The sequence below is a fragment of the Lotus japonicus genome, chromosome 1, assembly GCF_012489685.1.
Source record: "Lotus japonicus ecotype B-129 chromosome 1, LjGifu_v1.2".
Classification (NCBI taxonomy): Eukaryota; Viridiplantae; Streptophyta; class Magnoliopsida; order Fabales; family Fabaceae; genus Lotus; species Lotus japonicus.
The window spans coordinates 112,957,627-112,976,469 of NC_080041.1; the positions used below are offsets into that span (position 1 = coordinate 112,957,627).

General features: G+C 35.7%; 2 protein-coding genes across 2 annotated transcripts; one reads left to right on the forward strand and one right to left on the reverse strand.

The window, feature by feature from the left end:
- The first annotated feature begins 7,671 nt into the window (after positions 1 to 7,671).
- Positions 7,672 to 11,540, forward strand: LOC130729368 (uncharacterized). Its single transcript, XM_057581103.1, has 6 exons — positions 7,672 to 8,258; positions 10,062 to 10,489; positions 10,608 to 10,769; positions 10,855 to 10,930; positions 11,017 to 11,169; positions 11,257 to 11,540. The coding sequence occupies exons 1-6, from the start codon at positions 7,830 to 7,832 to the stop codon at positions 11,359 to 11,361; spliced, it is 1,353 nt and encodes a 450-aa protein (XP_057437086.1). The 5' UTR covers positions 7,672 to 7,829; the 3' UTR covers positions 11,362 to 11,540.
- A 985-nt stretch (positions 11,541 to 12,525) lies between these two features.
- LOC130729370 (uncharacterized) lies at positions 12,526 to 18,770 on the reverse strand. Its single transcript, XM_057581104.1, has 12 exons — positions 17,962 to 18,770; positions 17,515 to 17,599; positions 17,343 to 17,432; positions 16,969 to 17,042; positions 16,659 to 16,743; positions 16,458 to 16,547; positions 15,615 to 15,745; positions 14,317 to 14,398; positions 14,181 to 14,228; positions 13,799 to 13,871; positions 13,475 to 13,578; positions 12,526 to 12,946 (listed from the first exon to the last, which is right to left on the reverse strand). The coding sequence occupies exons 1-12, from the start codon at positions 18,723 to 18,725 to the stop codon at positions 12,827 to 12,829; spliced, it is 1,746 nt and encodes a 581-aa protein (XP_057437087.1). The 5' UTR covers positions 18,726 to 18,770; the 3' UTR covers positions 12,526 to 12,826.
- Positions 18,771 to 18,843: the final 73 nt, after the last annotated feature.

Below are 18,843 nucleotides of genomic sequence, written 5' to 3' on the forward strand. Positions count from 1 at the left end.
TCATAATATTTATCCACAATCGTAATGTAATTTTGGATGTGGATATTTATTTTGGATGTGGATATCCGTGGGAGAGGTATTTTTTATCATCTTTTTGCATATTGGTATTAACTTAGGGAAAAATTAACTTAATTTGGGAGAGGTATTTTTTATCATCTTTTTGCATATTGATATTAACTTAGGTCCATTAACTTAATTTGGGAGAGGTATTTTTTATCATCTTTTTGCATATTGATATTAACTTAGGTCCATTAAGTTTGGGAGAGGTATTTTTTATCATCTTTTTGCATATTTATATTAACGAAGGTCCATTAACTTAATTTGGGAGAGGTATTTTTTATCATCTTTTTGCTTAATCGTGGTTGGAAAGTATATGTAATGGAAAGTATGTGCCCAACACAACACAACGTGAATTTCATTGAAATAGTAATGGCCATACTTGGCTACAAACTGGAAGAGGAAACAGGGACACGGGGGAGGATGACAAATAAAAGTACAAAAATAGGGACACATAAAAGTACAAAATATTTTGTTCACACGGGCAAAGCATGATACGAAATCATTCACCCACGGCGGTCAGCTGCGCGCGAGATCGAGATGGCAAAAACATCTTCAAAAACTGTTGGCATGCAATAGATATGGTCTCCAGGCCCAACATGATTCTCCACCTTGAAATCATACCAACCCTTTGCAAATGAACACTGGTTTCCAGTGGGATAGTGCCACGACACCTTGACAGTATAAAGCTTCACATACTCATAAACCCAAATAACCTTTTCATATTTCCTATCTAACCACATTTCCACAAACCATGCAGGAACATCCTACATGAAATCACAAAATTAACATTGTGGAAATTAACATGTAAGAGAAAAACGTGTACAGACATAATAGTAGGAAATAGTAGTGGTGGAAATTCATGAATGGGTTTAACAATGGTTGTAAGAAAAAAGACTTACCAATGCTTGACCCTTCTTAGCTTGAGACTTTGTAATGGGTTTAACAAAGCCTGGACCAAATGGAAGTTCACCTACCCTAACCTCCTTCCCAACAAACCTTGGATCATTGCTTCGAATCCATCTATAAGGGTAATCATCAGAACCATCAGAATCACTTTCATAGTAAACCTCATCCTCAGAATCAGATGAGATATCAATAACCTCAGATTTGACTGAGGGGGGGAATCGACTAGAGCTTGCCATTGAGGGACAATTGAAAGAAAGGGGAGTAGGAAATAAGAAGAGAGAAAGGGGACACGGCAGCTGCTAATTGAGAGAGCTAGTTCTGGTTTTTGTGGTTTTGCTAGATGGGGAAATAGTGACTTTTATAGATAAAGTTGTGGGGGGAGGGGGGAGGGGTGGGTGAGGACTTTGGGAATGATGGTGTTGGGAACCTATACATGCAAAAAAGCTGGGAAAAAGAAAAAGTTGTTTTTCAAAAGTTTGACATTTGACCACACAGAAAACAGTAAAATGATTTATGACAGCATTGATAGCATTGACAGTTTCAATAGGGGAGGGGAGTTATTTTTTCATAGCATTGACAGCATTGATATCATCTAAATGCAAAATATTGAATGGAAAAAATTAAAAGAAAAAGCTGTTTCTAAAGTAAATGCATTCAACACCAGATCATGTAATTCAACCAAATAGTCAATAGTTGGGGGTTATATCAGATTCCAACAAAAAGGTGACAAAAAATGGTAAAACAATGCATTGCCTATCATAGGAAATTCAATGCATTGTGTTACCACCACCACCAAACCAAACGCATCATTGTTGCATCATTGTTGTAAAGTTATATTTTACAGAACCAAAATCTGTGCAACACAAAATCTGTGCAACAAAAAAATGCAGCCAAAAAATAATACTTTCCCTGCCCTACAACCACATACTTCACAAAGTCGCAGCCACCCCTTCAACATCAGCAGTGTGACATGCATTCCAGAAGACAGTGGCCTTCTCCTCCAAGCTCCTCCGAGTGTCATTGTGGTCACCACATAACAGAGAGGTTGCAGTGTTCATGCGAACGGCCCTTTCATTTGGCTGGGATAAGAAAATAAAACAGAAATTAATTAATTCTAACAACAAACACAATCACAAAACAGCCATAAACCATGAGGAGGACTATTTACTTACATAGCCAGATCGATTGGGATTAAACCCAGAACCCAATTCAAGCCAACTTAACAGCCACACAGCTGAATCATGGCTGCAGTTAACATAATAACATGGAAGAGTTACCGAAACTTAGACAAATTTAAGCAATTAAATGTATGCAGTTCAATTTCAAAAGGGACTACCTGCTACCAGTATTGAGGATACCCCTTGCTTCCTTTAGCTTCCAAGAATGAAAGTCCACAATTTTCCGGTAAAAGTTAGTTTCCACATATTTGTCCTCTGTGCTCATCATTTCCACCAATGTGTTGCACTGAAACAATAAGAGCAAACAAATTAAAGTAAGTTGCTAGAATGTAAATAGTAATCAGATTCAAGTGAAGTACCATATAAACATTACCAATGTTTTCATGGATGCACATCTAACCGCTATGTCCTCCTCATTAAGATGGGAATCCAAGTGATAAATGGTGTAATCCCCAATGGAAATGATGCACAAATACCAATGCCCAGATTCAATCTTGATAGGAATGTAGATCTACATATGCAAGTAAATGTGTTAAAAGGTGAATCACAAACATTATTGATACACAAGAAACTTAAACAAAGCTTACATATTTCAGAGTGTTGTATGGATACATGAATGGCCTCAAGTATTCCTTACACAATTTCTCAACAGAAAAGCCCTTGTAAACATCCTCCTATTATAACAATAAAAACATATAAGAATTCAATAACATCAATAATATCATGCAAATCAGGATCAGGAACTCTTTCAAATCTTACCACAAAAGATGGGGGGAAGCACCAGATAGTATCATCCATGAGATAGCTTTGTTCACGCATGATCTTGACAGCAACCAAGGTTATAATCTGTTTTGCAGATTTATAAACAAATCAAACACTGATGAAAATAAAGCAATAAAGCTAAAATAATGAATCACAAACCTTGTCAGTTATTTCCTGCCCAGGGATGAGGCAATCAAAGTCCCTTCTCACAGCTTCATAACGACCCATACTCAACAACAGCTCACTGAGCAAAGAATTCAGCTCATTAAAATATCACCATAATACAAATACAGTTATAACAAATAGGAATAAGTATTCAACATACTCTGGGTCGCTATCCTCTTCGAATAAGTATGTAGCAACCTGAGTATCAGTCAATAACAAGTCCAACTCTTCAGGGACTGCAAACTTTGGCCTGGCACTCTGGCATTAAAACATGAACTAAACTTGATCAGCTTTTGCAAATAAAAAACAAATAAAAGCAAAATTTCCTATGCATAAACAGAAGTATACCTTTGGAACAAGTGGAGGAGGTAGATGGCGCATGTAGAGCCTCGCTTGGGTCACTGGATTGATCGATTGGGGGCCAGTGATAGGACTTCGAAAAGTAGCTGAAGAGCTAGAAGCTCTTTTGGATGAGGGTGGTGTGACAAACAACCTAGACCTTGTTTGCTCTACTTCTTGCCTAACAAAGGCACCAACAAGTCCCTACAATATAGCAGATCTTATTAGTTACTTAAGAAAAGTTGCAGATAGAGGGGTAAAAAGTTTATTAATGAACATACCTCTACAGATGTAGCACTTCTGAAACTTTTTTGTAGCCAAGGTGTAAGTATGCCTTTGCTTGGGTTGGAACCAGCTGAGTCAGTATTTTTTTCTTCACATTCATTCTTCTCAAAGTCCAAATCAATGTTGATTACATCATTTTTTAGGATCTCAGATGTTGCCCTTGCATTTTTCCTTTTCTTTTTGGAACCAGCAGACTCAGCAGGAGCTTTAGACTTAGTACCACATTTTGGGGTTGATTCTCCAAGGTTTGGTTTGTCAACCATGCTGAGAAACTTGTCTACCCTCTCCATGTTACCATGCATCACAGTCTGAATCTGGTGAAATTCCTGTAGACGGTGGTCCACTTCTTGGAACTTCAACATGGCTACCTTCACAGAACCAGCAAGATCCATCACAGTAGCGGTCAGCTGTTTAACATCAGTAGACAACTGAGTTTGATCAAGAGCCTCCTCAGTCAAGGTATCAAGGCTGAAATTAAAAAAAAAAAAAACAGAAGAAATAATGGGGAAAAGTTATTTGGGGAAGAGAAGAAATGATGGACAAATAACCAACAATCAGAATATGCAGAATAACTAACCTTCCTTCCCCTCCATTCAATGGAGTATTCAGGCTAGGTTCATCATTGGGTATCTTTCCAGGGTTAGGGGAAGACATCACTATGAAGAAAACCCCAAATGTTAAAGAGGACAGAAGAGAAGAGTGTGAATAGCCTTCAACTGAATGTGGGGGGTGAATAGCCAAACAGTCAATTTAATAGAACAGAAATTAGGGTTTAGTATGTCAACAACTCAAGTCAGGTCACTTCCAACTGGGTTGTGTACCCCACACGTGAGCTAGGGTTATAAACTACATCATTACATAGTACTAAGATTTCCCTTTAAAAGTATTAAGATTATAACTAGAACCAAGAACCAAAGAACCAAGTACCCCACATTCAGATTACTATATTATGTGTGAATAAAGGACCCCACAAACAGGAAATTGAAAATTTAAATTAGAATAGGTCAAAATAAGCCAATACAAGTTATATTATACATTCGAATACAACATACAACACTGGGGTCCCAACAATGGTCCATTAAACATAGGAAAGACTTAATACAACAGAAATAAAACACTTAAGAAATTTAGGAAACCACATAAAGAGTGGCCATGATTCCAATGAAAATACCAAATAAAACACAACACATGGTAACCCACAGCCAGTTCATTGCTCCACCATCCCTCTTTTTCTCAAGCCCACAGCCTTTGAGAGCCTCACAACCTCCATAACCTCCATCTTTTACAGCCTCACTCAATGTAGGACATAGTGAGGCTGCAGATGGAGTTGTGGTTGAAGGGGATGGACGAAAGTGTAGATCACCTTCCCAGTAAACATGTCCCAATTCCCTTGCTGCTGTCCGAGGAAACTTTCTCAACGATTCCTGGGCCAGATATTTCATCCACGCGCTGGCAGCCTCCTCACAAGTGGAGTATTTTTCATGAATGTTGCCAGGGTAGCAATAAACTTGGCGATTTACTTCAGCCCAAGTTTTGTAAATGCCCGGTTCTCTACCCACAAACACAACGTATTTCCCCATTCCCTCACTACTTGGTGTTTCCATTTTTTAGAAGTTGTATGTAGGAACCGTTCCTTATATATATCTAAGATATTAATATATATCTAATATATTAATTACAATATTTACTATGTACCTAACCGTAACATAACATATTATATTATGAAAGAGAACCACATAGTGACAAGCCTCTGCACGCTGACAGATAGCCTGCAGCGGAGCGGCAGAGTAGGCTTTAACCTACACCTGACGGGAAGGAAGACAGGTGAGGACAACTGTACTAGTTCAAATTCAAGTTAAAGCACATCACGTGCTTAGTTAGCTGAACACGCATCATGCTGTCAGCAAAATGAGGGTAGAAGAGGTAGAAGATCTGATGGGACAAATGAGATAAGTATTAATAATTAATAAATATTTATAATTACATAATATTCTATTTATAAATATTAATAATTAATCTATCTTTTCTGATAAAAAAATAATTAAATATTATTTATTATTTAAAATAATATTTATAATAAATATTTATGATGTTTATTGAATATTATTAAGTATAAATTTTTTTTAATAATTAATAAGTAATATTTATTATAATTAAAATATAATATTTTTTATAATTAAAAAAATATTTATTATAATTAAAAATTTTAAAAAAATATTTATTATAATTACAATATAATAATTAATAAATAATATTTATTTAAATTAATAAATTAATAAATGTTTATTATATTTATTAATATGTTATTTTTTAAAATTCAAATTTCATAAGCAGACCTGGATCAGTTTTTGTTGGCCTAGATGGGAGACGCAAAAAAAACAAATACTTACAAAAACTTCTTGGGCCACTTCGCACAACCCGCTCCGCTCCTTCCTTCTTCCTTCTTCATTTTAAAAAAATAAAAAATATACTCCTCCTTCAAGCATACCCAGATAAACCTGGGTTTCATGTCTTCACCATGATCCTCCTTCAAGCATACCTTCAAGCACGCCCAGATCCTCCCTTGTTTTAACACAAACAAACCAAATCTGTTAGTATTCATTCAATCCAATAACCAAATCCAATCGCATAATCTACTCATACATGCACTAAATTGAAAAGCCCCAAATTCAACCCTAATTTCAGAATAACAACATCAACCCTACCCTGATTTGAAAAGCCCCAAATTCAACCCTAATAATTTCAGAATAACAACCCCAAATTCAACCCTAATTTCAAAAACCCCAAATTCAACCCTAATTTCATAATAAACCCAAATTCAACCCTAATTTCAGAAGAACTTCAATTCAATCATTTTAAACCCTAATTTCAACTCTAAAACGGATAAAAATCGCTTTAATCTGGCAAAACGACACTCAAATCACCAATTTCGTTCAAAAATACAAAATCCCAAATTTGAACACAGAAGGGGAGGACAACTTACACTTCGGTCAAGGGAGAAAAGGCAACGCAATGTGTTACAAGGTATTCGCTACATCTGGACACGAATCAACCACCCACCACTTCGATGTCGGGCTTCGAATGAAGGTGGGTTTGAACGGAAGATGGGTTTCGAGGAAGGTGGGTTTAGGGGAAGACGAAATGAGACGCAGGACGATCTCGGGCTTCGAACGAAGGCGGGTTTCAACGGATGATGGGTTTCGACGAAGGTGGGTTTGGAGTAAGAGGATGGGTTTCTACGAAGGTGGGTTTGGAGCAAGAGGAACGGCGACGAGAACGCTCGACGAAGGTGGGTTTGGAGCAAGAGGAGGAACGGCGATGAGAACTGCAGAAGGGATCCGGTAAAATGAAAAGGTGGCCATGAACCCTAGTAGAGTTCTCTAGAAGGATCCGGGTGGGTTTCATTTCTGGGTGTATTAGGGTTGAGGGGGTATAATCTTTAGTTGAGTGGGTAGCTGGAGTAATTGGGGTGAGTAAATGGGAGTAAATTAATGATTTGTTGGTGTAGTTAGTTGGAGTAAGTAATTAATTAAGTGATTTACCTTTTCATTTTACCTCCCCCAATTACCACTTGGGTTTACCTTCAATTAACTACTAACCTTTACTTACTTACTAAATCATTTATTTTTTATATATTAATTATTTGTTTTTTCGAATATTAAAAAATTACAATATTACCTCCAGTACCAGGTAAACAGGTAGTGGTCTAACTTTAGACCATCAAAAACTGGTCCATATTAAATTTTTCCTATAATTTACTCTACAATTTTTGGTTTTCGAAGGTAATAACTAAACTGTTTTTTGTTTGTGCATCAATTAATTTATATCCTTCTGTTTCATATATTCTATAGTCACTATCTTGCTAATTTTTGGTGTTGAAAGACATTTTTACCCCCTTTTTTAATATGACATCATGAAACATTTATAAAAAAACAGAAGGATAAAAAAAGACATTTACAAAATCAATCACTTTTCAAACTCCAAACTCCTACGCTATCTCATCTCTGTCTGTCACTTCAATTTCTTGTCAAGCGAACAGGACACAGTGTTAAAGTTGCAGCATTGCACTAGAATCCATTTACGCTCTGTTTTCTTGTCACTTGGTTCGTGTTGTATCGTTTGGAGAAGAAGAATATGGATTCGCAGACTCCTTTCTCTCAGGCGTTGAAACGCGTTCAAGATCGGCGTGATTCAGTGTCATGGACACCAACAAAGAAAGAAGGTGGTGTTGCAATTGCAATTGCAAGGTTGGTACCTTCCTCGCTCCAAGAATTAGCCATGACAAAGTTTGCATCTGATATCTCAGAGATTGCTACTACATCTGGTTCAATGGAAGGTGTTGTCAAGTACATTGAGGATCAAACTTTTTCAATTAGGGATTTGCCACACCATCTTCTGGATACACTCATCGATCAACTCTGGGGGGAGACTGATCCCGTAAAGATTGAATTTTTAAGGGTTCTTGTAACTGGGTCGCCCAAGGAGATTCGGGTTGTAAATGGCTTCTGGTTGACAGAGTCGCAAATTGAATGTTTCCAAAACTGTGACACTGCTGAATTGAGGGTACGTGTTCTTACTATTATCTGATATTTCCATGTATGCTTGCTTTGGATTACTATTATCTGATATTTCCATGTATGCTTTGGATTACTATTATTTGATATTTCCATGTATGCTTTGGATTACTATTATTTGATATTTCCATGTATGCTTGTTGGATTACTCTTATTTGATATTTCCATGTATGCTTTGGATTCTATTTAGGTTTAGATTTAAAGAAAACTACACTATCTGAAGGGAGATAGATAGTGTAGTTTTTACCAATACCAAGCACTTTGACTTAGGAATGGATTGTTGTGAATGCATCTTTTCCAGTAGTAAAAATAGTGTTAGCCATGGCAGTACTTTCAATAGTAGTGTGGGAAATAAGAGACTTACTGATGCACAGATGCAGGAGAAAATTAGAAAAGGAGTGTTTTCGTTGTGAGGAAAAGTTTAGTCATAATCAGACAAGGGAAAGTTAACTACTGGAAGGAATTGCAGAATTAAAACTAGTAGCCACTAAGGAACCAGAGTGAGAGGCAACAGAATTGGACCTGTTAACAGCATAATTCTTGGTACCAAAACCTCCTCTGTTTGCTCCATAGCCAGTGCCTTTCCCAAAAGCTTGGTTCTTTTCTTCAATAAGTCTAGCTGCCTTCAACATAAATGTCAAAGATTGGGGCTCATATAAACGTAATTCTGCCTCAATCTTCTCCTTCAACCCTCCAACTGAATCGTGTGACTCATGTATGAGTGAATCTGCAATACTGGCTGTATTGGCAAAGAAACAGCTGCTTGAACTGAACATGAGTTATAACTTTAATAGCGTAAAATAATTATTTAGGAAATTTAAATTTTTTCAACTTTTGCCATAATTATTTTCCTTTGTTATGCTTCATCAAGCCATTTTACTAATATATAAGTGATTATGTGAGGATTAAAAGTAAATCCAATCATGATATATATAAATATATATATATGTCCTGTTAACTACTTCCAGTGAAATATTGTCACTAACTAGGTATTGCTGATATTATATATAAACTGTCAACATTAGTATGAAAAGTTTAGCTGAGTCTCTACATGAAGTTACCTCCGCTGCCACTGAAAGGCTACCTAGACTTTTCTGTGCTTTGTTCTCTTGTATCACTTTCAACTGAAATTTGAAGGTACAGTGACAAATTTTAGCCATACCCTTGTGTTCTTGCACGGGAAGCTTCACTACAATGCTGTTTTCTTCCGTTCCAATGTTGTTGTGTTCCATGTTGAAGTTTGAGCTCTGTTTTCACCTGGTTCTGATTCTGTTCCCTGACTCCATACACCATTGCTTCTCAGCTACTTTGTTCTATTTCTCGAGTAGTAGTTTAGTAGAGCTGGACACTTAGATTATGTTCCTTTGGATTTTTCAGTATTAGTTTTATGTTATGAACTTATGTTTCTTATGAAAATATTATATTGTGACTTATGAATGTGATTTTCCTTATCTATGTTCTTTTATATGCATATGCTTATGTCTTAAGTATAATTTTGTATTTCTAGCAGGATCTTAGGATCCAGTCTAAAATTTATGATCTTTCACCCCCTCTCCCCCAATCCTAAGATCCCGATCTTGACAACATTGTGCACCATCATTCGGGATTGATAATAGTAGTCACACGCATATGGCCAAAGAAGAATCACTTGCATCCTAGCTTAGGGGTTTTTTAATGGAGTTTTATCCCTTAGAGGGTTCTTACTATTATTTGATATTTCCATGTATGCTTTGGATTCTTTTTAGGTTTAAGATTTTTAAAAAAACTACACTAATTTAGCTTGTGGAATTAGGTACTCCAAATGGAATTTTGTGACTCGTGTATGATTGAGTCTGCAATACCGGCTGTGTTGGCAAAGAAACAGCTACCTCAACTGAACATACTATCCCTTAGAGGTTCAGCTTATCTTGAAGATCAGGGATTGAAACTGATACTTGGCTCTTGTCAGAAGCTTGAATCCATAAATCTAAGTATATGTCCCCAACTCACATCTGAGGGTGTTGCTATGCTGACTGGTCCATGTCGATCAACTTTAAAAGAGTTGTATCTTGATGAGTGTAGTAAACTCACTGGTAAAGATATTCTTTCTTCACTGAAGAATCTTGAATGCCTGGAAGTGTTATCAATTGCTGGTATTGGATCCGTTGATGATGATTTTATTATGGATTACACTGTTGCACGTGGTCTCAACCTGAAGGGGCTCTCTTTAAGGGACTGCAGGTATGTGCCATTAAATTTGAGCATAAAAATTAATGAAAGATGATATTCATGGTAATACAATATGATTTTGGTTAACTAGGTTAAATTTAATTGCTGATTTATATTTCTAAATGAACAGATTCTTGACTGATGTCTCAGTCAAAGCTATATCTGAGCACTGTCCCAGGTTGCACACACTGGATATTGGCAACTTGATCAAATTGTCCGATTTATCATTTGAGTTTCTCACTAATAGTTGTCAAGCCATGCGCACCTTGAAGCTTGAAGGCAATCCAATTAGGTGTGGTTTTTTCTGTATTTTTCTTGCAGCAAATATCAGATTTCAATTCCATTTGATGAATAAATTAACTTTATTTGTATTCCAGTGATGAAGTAATTGCTGCCTTTTTGGAGGTTAAGGGATCGTGTTTGCTTGAACTTTCACTAGATTCCATGGAGAAGGTACATTATTTTAGCTGTGGTGCCTAGCTATATTGTAGTTATACTTTTCTATTTTCTAAGTTCCCTTCATATTTGCTTTAATCCAGGTTGGCCAACACACAACCTTGTCACTTGCAAATTGTACAAAACTACATACCCTAAATCTTCCAAGGTGTGTAAATATGAGAGACTTGGAATTGGGCTTCATAGTAGATAAATGTAGGGCATTGAGGTCTCTCACAATTCATCACTGCTGTAAGGTATCATCTAATACAGCATTTATGATAATAAATTTATTTTATTCATGAAAAATATTTAAATATTTAATTTACAATTTTTTTTTGTAGGTAACAAGAGATTTCATTGATGGGCACTCAAATCCCCATCTTGAAATCAATTGGACAGATCCAGATGATCAAGTTCCATTGCATAATGATAGGTTAGATGATTGAGATTTGAGAGGATAATGGAACAATGAAAAATCAATAGTATATGGTAATGAGATCACATATAGTATCCTAGTAATGAGATCGCATATTCACCCGAAAAATCTTTTTGTATTGGGTATTTTTTTGTACATATTAGACAATCAAATAATTCTATCGAGACATGATTTTAACAATTTTTACAATATGAGGCTATTTTTTTGTTTTTTATTTGATTCCAAAATAATTTGAAGCATTAGATGAGGATGAATTGAAAAAATATTGTATTAATCTTGAAAAGTTTTTAAGATTTAATGTATATTTTAACATTGATGGATAGTAACTCCAACAAGTGTCACCCTCTCATTCTTTGTCTTCTTTGTCTATAGTGTAGTGAGTAGTTTTCTTTCTCATATTAGTATTAGGAAGTAGATAATGTCATATTTATATTTTCTAATTTTTCAGTAATTTTGAAATTCAATAATTAGCCTTTTTTAACAGTTGTTTTTTCTAATACTATAAACTAATTGTTTTTCATAGGTTTGTATTATTATTATTATTTATTTTTTTCAATCACTAAACCATATCTCATTTTGAGTGTAATTTCTTGACAATACAAATGTGATTAGTCTACTAACTGATGTCCTTGGAGAAAAACAATGGAAAAAGAAAAAACAAACTACATTGTTATAGAATTTGATGTTGATGGGTGAGTGTTCTTTAATTTTTTTTACAACAGGCTTATAATCCATTCCTTTAATAACTGGGACAGATCTTATTGGTCCATTTTTTAAGAGAATAATGAACGTGCTTTACAAATTTATTTGTTAACAGATTATAGTCAAATAGAGATATAAATCTATTCAAGGAATTTCGAAGCTAAAAATGTGCAACATTAATGACACCCCTTCACCAATTCCTTGCTTGACTTTTCCTCATTTCCATACTATTCTTAAAAACTGTTTATGTTATTTAATTAAGAAAATTGGCTAAATTAAAAAAATCAAAAATCAAAAATTAACTTCCTTAAATAATGGTGCAAATTAATACAATCACACAAAACACTGCCTTTCATTTATCTTTTCTAACAATTATATATAAACTGTACCAAGATCTATCCACTAAACATACCCTTCTCTGTTTCGTTTACGCTTTTTTTTTTTCAAGTACCTCGGAGATTGAACAGCTAAATTCAGAGAATTTTCCAATTACCATTAAAAAATTGTGAAGTACATTTTTTCCTCAATTTACTCCTAATATGGTACAACCAAGAGCCGTAGAGTCGCCACACTACTCACCACTGTCTTTTTCTAAGCATGTAAATTATCCCCCAAGAATCATGCCATGATGGACATTTTCAACAAAATTCACAGAGAACCAGGTATTGGCGAGAGAGGAAAAACACTTCACACTTGGGTTGAAGTGCTAAACCACGCACTACAACTCAACTACCTAGAAACTTGCTTCTTCCTGTCATCTCTGGTCAAGGGAATTAAGATGTAGCCTTTGCTTTCGTCTTCCCCGCCAAGTATTTTCTATTTTCTTGCTTGTATCTTTTCCATTCCCTTGAAGCTGCTAGGATGACATGCATTAAAACTGGCAGAAAGAATGGCTGCAACAGTAGAAGGAAAGATGATGTGAGTAAGAATCATCGGTAAACTTCAACATGCAGCTTTAAATTGTTCGGGCATCTCAACCAAATTCCCATGAATTTCTTACTGAACTCATATGTGAAACTAGAAGGACAGCAGATAAAAGAATTTAGCTTTACATGAACAGTGAAAAAGCCAATTATGAATAGAAGGCTAGAGATAACTTTCCATTCAAGCCTCCATCCGATATCTTTTACAGGACTGTAGTTCTAATTCCTAAATATCCATTTCTCTGACATAGAAAGGTTGTCAAATTAAACAATGTTTTCATGGAACATGGACACATAACTTGTATTCCCTATTTCCCTAATTTTATGAATATCAAAAGGTAAAGATTGATGAATAATATCAGTCCCTAAATATGAATGTCTAAAGGAAAAGATAATCTGGTCAATAAGATGAAATCATCCTAAGTCAAGTTTATGCATCCACATAAGTCAATAAGCAGTTGCATTTATGGAAGAGGGGAGAAGAGATAAAGGACAAACCGAATAGATAGCAAAACAATGCTCAAACGAATAATAGCTGATCGACATAATTGAAGGGTGAAAAAAGGCATCCTCTGCAAGAGATCTTGATTGCCTTGATGATACTGACAAGATAAGAGATTTATCATATTTTAGCAATAGACAACACCCTACAAATCTTCATCGAAGTGACTAAGAAGCTTTCAAATGAAAAAATAGCCCGTTTGGATGGGAACCAAAAAAGCACTTATTGAAGCTTATCTAAAGATCTTTTAGTAGAACAATTCCAATAAGTGCTTTTTAGACCACATATACAAACAGGCTCAAAGTCTCAAAAAAACATACCAGCAGAAGCATCAAACAGTCCAACAGACGCATTACTTTGAGCAAACTTTGCAGCCTCCAAAGAAAACTTCACCTATTCAAAGACAATAAAATATTGTGGGGAAGAAAAGGGATTTCAAAGCATCTTTTAGAAACTAAAGAGGAAAGAATTTTTTGATATCAATTAATCAAGAAGAAAGTCAATCAACTTGGCATCTTCGCAACTAAAAGCAGAGGGGGAATGCATTGTTCTACTTCTACCTATTATAAATAGTAATATATGAACAAAATCCAGAACCAATCAATTAAAAGATTATGATGGACATCATATGCAATGTTTAATAATAGCATCCAATATCAGTTCAACTTCTAATGAGAAGCATGTAGTCCAAAAAAAAATTACCTGTTTTCCGATTTCATCCATGATAATCATCCTGGGCAATGATTGTACCTGCATGGAATGGAAGTTTGACAAGCTTCCACCAAACAATAGCTAGCTGAAACAGACTCAGTTGAAGCAACTTAATTGTCAAACATACCAGTCTACAAAGAGAGCCAAGTGTTGTGGCACATGAAAGGAGATTAAAGCAAATATGCTTCCGTGACAAAACATCCAATTCCCTACACACAATCAGCCGACAACAATTAATATTGCAGTGATTTTGCACTTAAGCAAGAAAAAAATTTCAAATGCAGTAACTTTAAATGTAGGAAACCCATTTACCATCCCAAGCAAACAAATTGAGTAACTTTAAAGGCTCAAAAATATAATGGTCTAAGGATTTTTTTTTTAAATGGAAAAATATTTCTGTAAATATTATTGATAGTTTCCAGTATTTGGTGTAAAAGTATTTTCCAGATTTTCTTAATTTGGGAAAAACAATCAAAGAAAATAATTCACCCTGTTATAAAAGAGAGACCTCATTCTCATCAGCTCTCACAAAAATCTCACTCTCTCATTAAGCCACGTCATCACTTATTAGTCATCTCAATTTTTAATTTTTTAATGTATCTTTTTTTCATTATCTTTCATTCACGTGTTTTTTAAAATTTTAATTTTTAAATTATAGTTTTTTCAATCTCTTAAAATATCTCATTTAATCAGTTTTTTAAATTATTTCTTTGAAATTCAAAAAATAATACAAAATAATAATTTTAACATACTAAAATTTGTTTATGTTTATTTTTTTATATATTAAAGTTAAAACCCGTGCAATGCATGGGTTAATTGCTAGTTTCTTAGTAAACTGTTACCATTTATAACTAATTAAAGGAGAAAGTCATGAACAAATAAAAAATGAAAAATATTCCATTTCTTTTAACATAAATAATATGATATATACGAATCTATACAAAAGATGCCTCTAGAAAATCAATTTCATAAAAGGATATTTTCTTAAATTGTATTTTTGGCTGAAAATTTTTCTGTAGAAATACGCATTATGTAAAAAAGTAAATCTATTGTTTGATTTGTTCAGGAAAAGGGGAAGTCATTTTCCCATTCTTCACAATTGCCAAGTATAACACTTTCTTTTGACTGTAAATTGCTTAAGCCTTGTAGTAGTATCCCACTCAGGCTTGCTATACTGTGATTCTTCCCTAAGTCTTTCCAAAGTGGGTCTTATTTGCATTGTTTAATTTTTATTTAGGACCCATCCAACAAGGAATTTAAAGTATACAGAATCAATTACAGAAACTTTCAATTTAGAAAAAAGATCACCATCAGGGCATATATGAGTTAAAAGATAACGCTCATTTGCCACCCCTTTATTTTGTTAACATATTGTAGTCGCTGTCAAGCTTTTCCAAATTATCTTAACAGGACTATTATTCTTACCATTCTGTGAGACCTCGTTCACTCCCTAGGAGAATGAATGTGCCTGACTCACCAACATAAAGGTTATCAGACTTCAGACCAAGGAGTTGCCGCAACTGCCCCATGAGAACATCAAAAAGCTTCTGGAGGTCCTGTTTCAGAGTATACATGCACGTTCAGAGAGAGAATTAATGATAGGCTACAACAGTTGGACCATATGAATATCTGCATAAATAATTGACATTAAATTCTTTATTTAAACAAAACATGGAAAAGGTGTTTCTAAAAAGTTCCTGAAATGATATGCCTGAGTAAAAATGTATCAGTTATTGGTTGGAGTAAGTCTATGTTGAAAGTAGGGGTAAGCAGGAATTTGGGTAAACATGCGAACATGACTAAGCCAACCCGACCAAATCAAAATGTTCAGGTTAGTTTGGGTATACAGGTTATTCAGGTTGAAAAGAGTGTCATCCAACTATTTTCAGATCAGGCCGTATATTGGAGTATAGGGTCCTCAAACTCAATGAATCTGAGCCAACCCAAGCCCCTAAAAATCACTTCTCTTCTGTTTCTATTTTAATTTTGATATTTTTGTATATGCATGTATAAAATATTTAACAATTTGCAGACCTGATGATATGACAAGAACCAAACACAATTTTTATCAGTTCAGTTCAGAATTAGTTTTAAAAAAGTAGATGAACAAGACCCAACCCAACCCGAACTTAGTTAATTGGTTCAAACTACTTCCTTTTCATCAAATCCAACCTGATTTGTGCACACCCCCAGTTGAACATGTATCAGACATGAACTAAAAAGTTCCACATACTGGTTTACTTTAAACGTAAAGAAGAAAAGAAAAACCTTAGGAGAAATCATATGTCTGACTGGTTCCTTGCTTTCCATATCCTTTATACAACTTTGGGGATTCCATACCACAACACCTCCCCACATCTGCAATGTTCCAGAATAGGCTCTTCATAATGTCAACAAATTTGGCAATTTTATAAGACATAATAAATACAACAAGAATAGTAGGGAAATTTGGAAGTTGAGATGAATAACTGGAGATATAAAGCCATTAGTCAAAGAGAACTCTCCACTAGGAAGCTCCAGTTGAAGAGGACACTCCTTTGCAGAGGGAATGTACCTGACATAATAGACAAGGAAGTAAGAACATTAACACATGTCTTCCAGCATAAGATAATAAGTTGAAATCTAATGCTTGAGAATACGTATATTAGTAGAGAGAAAAAGAAGTAATTTCATTTTTTCCACGTTATAGTGCAAAGGCTATAGAAAGTAAACTGAATCGAAGCTTAGATTTATAGTGATCAGAAAGTAAATAAATTTAGTAATGAGTTAAATATAATACACCACAAGTTGCAATACTTTTGACCTCCCACCCGCTGCAACTGACGTATCTAAATGCCACTCATTGGAATTCACCTATTTAACATAGAAACATTCATGTAATTATAATAGTATTCAGTTACAAGAAACATCAAACAAAATTCAAAAGGAAAAGAATGCGCCGTGGATTTCCCATAAACAAGGATAAAGGACCGACGTAACTTGAACCAAATCTAAATGAGACTTAAGAAGTAAGGAGATAGAGAAACTTCCAAAATAAATATTTGGTTCAAGTTACATCAAGTTTGCACAGTCGGAAGATAGAACTAAATATATCATATATTCAACATAGACGGTAATTAGAAATGATAACTCGAAGCCATTGGTAGAACATACAAAGAAGGGAAGATCCTTGGTACTAAATATGTGACTGCTATGCTTATCATCCCAGTAAGAAAACGATGACTTTGGTGTGTGGTACAAAACCTGCCAATCAGGGGGAACAATAAAATCACTACAATCTAAAGCATAAATGAGTGAAGTAACAATTACATTTACAAGACGTCACCTGGCTTTCCACTGTGATGTTCGCTATAGGTTGCAAAGCCTCAATGACAGGTTGCAATAAAGCCTCATCAATTTGACCAAAATCCCTATACGAAGATCATCACTAAAACTTCAAAATGATACCATTCAATAGATAACTAAGCTAACATACCATACATGAACAGAAAAGACATATCCACATTATTTATTTATCCAGGAAAACAGCAGCAGAACTTAACAAAGATTTAACATATCAAGTGTCAACAAGATTAATCTCTGCCTTCACCCAACCATAAAATCCCCAACTCTTGCATTAGTTGAAGCATGTAAATTCTAGTCTACAAGCAGATAAATTCCCAATACAGCACAACAGAACACATCATTTGCAACACAGAAACAAAACCAGACATTAATCTGGACAACATTTCGAAATGCAGTTTTCAATTTCATTTTATAGTGTGATTCATACCAATCATAAATCCAATCTCGTGGGTCTGCATTGAGCAAACTGAACGAAAGAACTATCCTCCCATCAGCACCAACCGGCATAAACTCACCACGAATCGAACCTCCTTCACTTCCACCATTAACAAACACCTTGGCGAATATCTCAGCCACACGCAACACCGCCTCCTCCTCCGAAACCCGACCAAGAATCCAGGCATGCCTATACTTCCCCACCACAGCCCTCACCTCCTCCCCTTCCTCACCATTCACCACCACAACACTATACTCCTTCCCACCTCCATTCTCAGTATTCAGCACATTCCTCAGCAACTCATCAGTCCCTTCGTCGTCGTCACTGCCCCTCAATTTCCCGCCAAAATCGAGCACAGCAGACACGGAGTAATCTGCACCACAACCACAGCGCGAGGCGGCGCCGGGACTGAGCTCCGACATCTTGTCCTTGATCGCCGCCGCGACCTCGCCGGAGGAAACCCTAAAATCGAATCCGGCGAAGATGGCTTTGAAATCGCAGGGGAAGTGGAAGGTAGTCGATTCGATCTGCGAGGAGAAGGAGTCGATTCGGTCGAAGGGGAGAGGAGCGCGGTAGATTTCGATGGATTTCCAGAGAAGTGGGAAACCGAGGATGAAAGAGATGAGAACTGTGACACTGATGGTGAGGCGTTTGACACCGGGTTTTGTGTATCGCATGGTTTTCGGGTCGGGTTGTGGAATATGGGTTATCGGAGCCTCTTCCTCTGCAGGTTTTGAATCTGAGATTTCCGCCATTGCGCCGCCACGAGTTGATCGGGGTTCTGCAAATTCGGGATTGCGTGAGGGAGGTTCATGATGAACTAGTGGTTGGTTCGAACGAGAAATGATTATGAATAATAAATAGGTGCTTTAG

What these genes read in the sequence shown, in the direction of transcription:
- LOC130729368 (XM_057581103.1), top strand. Translation starts at nt 7,830, where the DNA reads ATGGATTCGCAGACTCCTTTCTCTCAGGCGTTGAAACGCGTTCAAGAT. An exon ending in CACTAGATTCCATGGAGAAG is followed by an intron (nt 10,931 to 11,016) that starts GTACATTATTTT and finishes GCTTTAATCCAG; the next exon opens with GTTGGCCAACACACAACCTT. An exon ending in CAATTCATCACTGCTGTAAG is followed by an intron (nt 11,170 to 11,256) that starts GTATCATCTAAT and finishes TTTTTTTTGTAG; the next exon opens with GTAACAAGAGATTTCATTGA.
- LOC130729370 (XM_057581104.1), bottom strand. Translation starts at nt 18,725, where the DNA reads ATGGCGGAAATCTCAGATTCAAAACCTGCAGAGGAAGAGGCTCCGATA. An exon ending in CGAGATTGGATTTATGATTG is followed by an intron (nt 17,600 to 17,961) that starts GTATGAATCACA and finishes ATCTTCGTATAG; the next exon opens with GGATTTTGGTCAAATTGATG. An exon ending in CCAAGGATCTTCCCTTCTTT is followed by an intron (nt 17,043 to 17,342) that starts GTATGTTCTACC and finishes TATGTTAAATAG; the next exon opens with GTGAATTCCAATGAGTGGCA.